The 6,999-nt window shown below is 38.1% G+C and overlaps 1 protein-coding gene across 1 annotated transcript; it reads left to right on the top strand.

Moving 5' to 3' along the window:
* Positions 1–393: 393 nt before the first annotated feature.
* LOC104530365 (mitogen-activated protein kinase 15-like) lies at positions 394–6,612 on the top strand (the record flags this gene model as incomplete). Its single annotated transcript, XM_029086716.1, has 6 exons — positions 394–492; positions 943–972; positions 3,945–4,035; positions 5,097–5,227; positions 5,385–5,548; positions 6,473–6,612. Coding segments are annotated over 6 exons (655 nt in total), but the record flags the coding sequence as incomplete, so codon positions are not given.
* Between the last annotated feature and the right edge of the window lie 387 nt (positions 6,613–6,999).

Genomic DNA, 6,999 nt, shown 5'->3' with positions numbered 1-6,999 from the left:
TTATCCACTGATATCTCCCAAGTCCTTCTCCAACAGGGCTACTCTCAACCCCTTCATCTCCCAGCCTGTATTGATACTGGAGATTGCCCCAACCCAGGTGCAGGACCTTGGACTTGATCTTGCTGAACTTCATGAGCACGTACATCTACTGTTGGCTGCTTTAGGGGCCAGGATGCTTGACCTTGTGGACCTTTGGTTGGACTCAGTTTAGATGTTCTTAGTCCTTGACTCAACCAAGTATTGCTCATTGGCCTGATCTCTCTCTTCTAGATAGCTGGTGATTACCTTTTCTTTCAGTCCTTCTGTTGAGTACCTTCTACTTTCACACTGAAGATCTGAACTGTGCTGAAGATGTCACAGTACACTGTTCAATCTGTCCTTTTTTCTCCCTAGGCTTACGGCATTGTATGGAAAGCAATAGATCGCAGGACAGGAGAAATAGTTGCTGTTAAAAAGATTTTTGATGCTTTCAGGAACAGAACAGATGCTCAGGTGAGAAATCATTGTTTTAACATGTCCTGAAAGATGTGGTGGGAGTTCACAAGTATTTTCAGGATTTGTGTCTCTGAAAGATGTTAGTTATTTGACAATTATGCATGTAATGATACAGTCTACAACTGTATTAGGATAAAAAGGAGCAATAAATGTCAAGCTTTGTATATCATGGCATCTACAAAATACTGTTTGATGTCCCTGAGGAAAAAGTGTCTTCACAGGCATGCACAATTTGATTCTCCCTTACGTTGTTATGCTGAAGTGTCAAAGCACAGAGAGCACGCTTGTAATTCTCTAGTGAGCAACTGTTTTTCCAAGCCTGTCTACCGTATAAGAGTTTCCCCTGCTTTAGAGACTAGAGTGGATTTAACCCTCTCATTGGAAGTCCATACTCTGTTCTGTCATTCTGTTGAGATTAAAATAAACTTTTTTTTTGTTTATTTCTAGAGAACATTTCGAGAGATTATGTTCCTGCAGGTAACATCAATTTTTCTCGTTCCTCTCTGATTTTTAATTATTTCTGATGTTGTTCATGTATTTTCTTCCCATTCTTTTTGAAAATGCAATGATCAGTGTTGACAACTCTATTCATTTCTTTCCTGCACCATCTTGGCAAACAGTCTTTCCATGACTGGTTAAAAACACCTGAATGAAATGGAGAGTTGGTCTTATTTTTTCTTTGAGACATGCTCTGTTCTTTCACCATTTTTAGCAGTATGCTTATGTCCTGCTTTTTATTATTGTCTAATTATTATTTTAATTTTATTTTTACTCTAATTATTAAATTGTTCTTACCTCAACCTACAAGTCTCCTTACCTTTACCCTTGCAATTCTCTCCCCGATTCCCTGGGCGGGGAGGGATAAGGGGCCGGGGGGGCTGCGAGTGGCTGTGTCGTGTTTGGCTGCCAGCTCAGTTAAACTATCACAGTCTACTCTAGGATCACCATATGGACTTGCACTTTCTGTCACTTCTTACTTGTGGACAGAAAGTGTTTTTCCTAAATTTTAAATGCCACAACTGAGAACTTGGGCTGGAGTGTGGAAGAGATTTACAAGCCAAAATTTTTTTTCCTCTGTCATGTGGGAAGCAGCATGACCACTTGAAACAATCAAAGCAAAACTAAAAGGGAAGTCATTCTTAAGAATTACTTAGGGCTGCTCCTGTTTTTGATATAGTTGACCACACACTATACCTAATTATCCTATCAGTGGCAATAGCATTAAAATTTTCTGTCCATTCCTTCACAGTCTTGCCATGTAGAAATATAAATGTTTTCTAATAGTAATAATGTTGTCATAACTATGATTTTCTAAGGACACAAGCAAGGCAGGGCAGAGGTATTTCCTAAGGCTGTCATATTCCTAAGACTGTCAAGAGGTATTTCCTAAGACTGTCATGTTTAAGTAGGAAAGAGATGAGTTGTTTTACTTTTTAATCATTCTTTGAGCCTGAAATAGAACCTGCAAACTTAAGAGCTAAAAACATATGAGAACAATTCCTTAGAAGTTAATTATCTGTAAGTTAGATCATCTCTGAAAGTATAGCAGTTCTGGAGTAAGTGGGTGGAGGAGGAGTTGGGAGAAGAAAAAGAATGATATTTCTCCTGAAGGAAAGAATGAGTCATTTTGGGGGAGGGAGGTTAATGTGCCATTAAACCCTTACTTTCCTGACTTTTGGTGCTCAGTAGACTTAAGAATTTTATTTTCCCTCTCCTATTTTTGAAAGTATTTTATAGCTCTTTCTTAAGTTTCAGGACTGAGAGATCAGAAAGGGAAAGATGTAAGAAATATTCTTTAATTGGTAACTGGATGTTTGTCTAATTTGTTTGTCTGTGCAGATTCCTTTCTGTGCATAATGATTGCTTAGTTTAATCTGTATGTTTATCACAAGGGCATTTGATGGACTGGATGAAGTTTATTGTAATTGAGAAGTGTTGATGTAGAATCTGGGCATTTTGCTGACTCTTCTGCGTGATACATAGTATGCTGGTCATCATGGTGCTTGCAGGTTTTGTGTTTATTGTTCAGTATAGTTGTAGATCTATTTGGTGCATTTTGGGCCACATTTTAGAATGTAATTTTTGGTAATTACTTTAGTGACAGCATTTTTCTTTAAGCAAAGATAAGTTGTGCTGGCTCTGACAAGATTTTCTTCAAGGTAGGATTTTTTTTAGTATAGATCGAAACATTTTCATAACTTTTCGTTACCAGTTCCAGGGCAAGACAGTGTGAGACAATGGGGTTTTCCTTCAGTGTGAAGTTCTTGAACAGTACACAAGTAATACTGTCAAGACTGATCTGCATCTTTAGAAAAACATCCCTTTTGGGTAAAAACTTTCTTTAGATTATTTGGATGGGTGTTCTGAATAATGTCCTCAGAATAAATGCAAGGGTATTTGATGGGCTGGCTGTGTATTACTGCTTTGTAAGTGTATTTTCATGGGTTGCTGTGGGTGAGTGTGTTGGTTTGTGGATTTTTCTAAATGTTGCACGTTATAACCAATTTTTGTCTTGGCCTCAGAGTCCAGGAAGATGATGTTGTTGTAAGACTGTGCTGGAGATAGCTTAATATTATGATTTGTTATACTGTTTGTAACTTAGATAAAGAGTCTATATTACTGCCTCAAATAACAAAAAAATCGTTTAAGTATTTATGTATTTTAGACACAAACATGGGTTTTATGGTGCAGCTATAGTAGTTCATGAAAATGTCGGCATATTGTGAGGAGTTCACAGTATCTCTAGCTGCACAGAAGTGTTAGCTATAGGAAATAAAAGTTAAGACTGAGGGTGAGGTAAATTATCTTGACAGTATTGTCAGTCTGCAAGTGTGAGGATAGAATCCAGCCTGCTCTAGATGAACCTGCTTTGTCAAGGGGGTTGGACTGGATGATCTCCAGAGGTCCCTTCTAACTCCTACCATTCTGTGATTAATTCTCCTCCAGTTTAAGATATCTGTGTTTGGGTATCTGTTTGTATGCTGACTGTCTGATCTCCCATTGCACTCAGTTCAATCAGTGCAGCCTGTAGAGTGCTTCAGCCTACCCCCAAACAGACACTTTCAAATTGGTTGGGTGTTTTAATTATGAATAATGACAGCAACTTTGTTCTGTTTTCACTGCCACAATAATACTTTTCATTCAGTAGGAAATATGAGGTGCATAAAATTGACTGAATTTTATTCACAAATGTTATAGTGGGATTTTTAGAACTGATGTCTCAGACTACAGACATTTGGTTTGGTTTTTTTTTAGATTAACTGGCTGGTTTCATAGTGGAACAAGCGTAGATCCTTTTTTAAAAATTTATTTCAGTAGAAACATAATGAAGGAAATAGCATGTTAATGTTTGTTCTAGACAATAATACAAAATTAAATACATTATTGTCCTTTTTATGATTCACAAGCAAGATATGTGATTTTGACTTTTGAGTCTTTTCTCTCTGCAGGAATTTGGAGAACATCCAAATATCATCAAGCTGCTTGATGTTATCCGAGCTGAGAACGACAAGGACATCTACCTTATCTTTGAGTCCATGGGTAAGACTTAGCATTGCATCAGCCATTTAAATACAGCCTCTCTTATGTCTCTTACCTTTGTTCCTTACTTTGATAGTAGTGTGTTGGTGATTTATGTGGATATTCATATAAGTAGATATATAAGTAAGAGCAGTACATTTTTTTTAATATATTTCACTTCTGATTAGATCATAGAATTATAGAATGGTATAAGGTGGAAGGGACCTTAAAGATCATCTCATTCCAACCCCCATGCCATCAGCAGGGACACCTTCCACTAGACCAGGTTGCTCAAAGCCTCATCCAACCTGGCCACAAACACTTCCAGGGAGGAGCAGCCACAGCTTCTCTGCCCAACCTGGGACACTGTCTCACCACCCTCACACCAAACAATTTCTTCCTCACATCTCAGCTCCATCTCCCCTCTGCCACTGTCAAGCCATCACCCCTTGTTTTCTCACTCCCTGCCCTTGGCCAAAGTCCCTCCCCAGCCTTCCTGGAGCCCCTTCAGGTACTGGGAGGTCTCTAGAAGGTCCCCCCGGAGCCTTCTCTTCTCCAGGCTGAACAGCCCCAACTCTCTCAGCCTGTCATCACAGCAGAGCTGCTCCAGCCCTCGCATCATCCTTGTGGCCTCCTCTGCACTGGCTCCCGTAGCTCCATGTCCTTCTTGTGTTGGGGGCCCTGGAACTGGACACAGAACGCAGGTGGGAACAGCAGTGAAATTTTAAAGGGATTAATAATTATATGAGAACTGGCTGGCTGAGATGAAGGAAAGACAGCAGTAAGCAACAAATTAGAAGGTTTGTAGAGACCGAGTTGCATAAGGAAGAGACTGTGCAATTTTATTATCACAAAAGTATGCAATAATAGAACAGTTACTGTGGCATGAGCTGCAAGTTAAACTGATACTAGAGAGAAATTGCAGCACTATCGGTAATTACAATGTTAATGCCTGTTGAGGATGCACTTGAAATATTACATTTTGGACAATGGTCTATCCTGGCCTTGCTTTGAGGAACTTAAGTTCACAATTTGATAATCCGTTACAGATGTAAATATATTACTGATGTAATATATTACAGAGACAGATTTACATGCTGTGATTAAGAAGGGGAATTTGCTGAAAGATATCCACAAGTGTTATATTCTCTACCAACTCCTGAAGGCAACAAAATTCATCCACTCAGGAAATGTTATCCACAGAGATCAGAAGGTATATTTCAGTCATAGTCTTTTTCCTTCACTCAAGTTTTCTGTTAAACACTAAATGGAAAAGTATGAAAAGAACGAGATTAGTAAAAGAACTTTGATAACAATCTTCTGCTGTTCAGAGAGTAAAAAGCTTATTAATTTTCCTTTGTTCAATTCAGCCTTCAAATATCTTGCTGGATGCAGACTGCTTTGTTAAACTTTGTGATTTTGGGCTGGCTCGTTCTTTATGTCAGATGAACGAGGACCAAGGCAACCCTGCTCTAACGGAATATGTGGCAACACGCTGGTACCGAGCCCCCGAGATCTTACTTTCCTCTCGGAGGTAACTGCTTAATATGAGTGAAGGGATGGGATTCTACAATTTCTTCACCACTGGGAAAATTTCTTGTCTTCAGTCTTTTCATTTTAGATGTCACCAGATGCAATGTTATGTCAGCAGTCCATTTTGTCAATATGCATTTAAACTTCAGTTTTGCAGCATAAATATCTCTCATTACCTGTACATTTCCTTCCTGGCTTCTTAGACTGTCCATTTACATACATTGTCAGCTCGTCTGTTTGTCATCCTTTCTCCGACTAGACTTATTCTTTCTCCCTTTAAATGTGTATCTTTACAAAATTTGGTTGAGTACCTTAGTCCTCTTTTCCAAATTTAAGGAGAGTTTTTTTGATAGACCTTCAGAAAATACTCTGTAATCAGATGTTAAATCAGCTGCTTGTTAGCCAGACTTAGACCTTTTTTGACGTAAATATACAAAATCTTATTGATCAGAAAAGAAAATAAATATTAGTTGGGTTAGTATCCCAAATTTGAAATGTGGATGTTTTGCAAACTGTGATTTACCCATTTTTTGCCATATACTTTGCTGAAGTAATTGTAACTGCTTTCTAGATACATCCTGCCCTGAAAAGTCATTTCCAAACTGCAACTTGTATCTTCACTGTTGGTCATGTGAAAAGTATATATTGCCTTGTCCTGCCATTTATCTTTAATATATTTCCTTTTATGGTTTCCTGGAATAGACTTTAGTAGGATAAATCTCCTTTCTGTTTTATGCTTGCCAGTTTCATGATTCTCAAATCTCATTTGCTTTATAGTTAAAACCTGTGAGCATTCATATTCAAGGAGTCATCAGGCTTGTTTTTCTAGCAAAATAAGCTAATGTAGATGATGTGAATACTAGGTACAGAAAAATATTAATATTTGTTTGATTTAGTCCTAACTCTATTCTATTCTTATTTGTAGTTACACTAAAGGTGTAGACATGTGGAGCATTGGCTGTATTCTGGGAGAGCTGCTACTTGGGAAACCTCTTTTTCCTGGAACATCAACAATGAATCAGATAGAGCAGATCTTGAGGGTCATTCCTGCCCCATCCCAAGAAGGTAGGACTCTTCTACAGGGAAAGGTATTTAGAGAAGAGATTAAAAGACCAAAAGAAAGCAGCCCAGCTGGATCAGGGAAGAAGGTATCTCTTGTGAGTTGTTCTGACATCTTTCCAAGGAAATGAAAGACTTAATTGTGAAATGTTAGTGTTAGTGGAAAATAGGCCCATACTTGATTAGATGAGAAACAAGAACCAGGCCTGCAAAACATTTTTGAGATTTACAAAGGGTGACAGTTTAAAACAAAATATCATACTTCTGTGGGACTTGCATAATAAAGGTAAATTGGATATTTTGGTCTGGAAATCTAAGCACAGAAGTGAAAGCTGGAGTAAATACATGTTAAATCCAAAAGGGATGATGATGATGATGATGATGATGATTATC

The sequence above is a fragment of the Antrostomus carolinensis genome, unplaced genomic scaffold (assembly GCF_000700745.2).
Source record: "Antrostomus carolinensis isolate BGI_N321 unplaced genomic scaffold, ASM70074v2 scaffold17739, whole genome shotgun sequence".
In the NCBI taxonomy this organism is placed as follows: domain Eukaryota; kingdom Metazoa; phylum Chordata; class Aves; order Caprimulgiformes; family Caprimulgidae; genus Antrostomus; species Antrostomus carolinensis.
The sequence above is the reverse complement of the archived record's forward strand: the minus strand, read 5'-3'. Positions and strand labels throughout refer to the sequence as shown.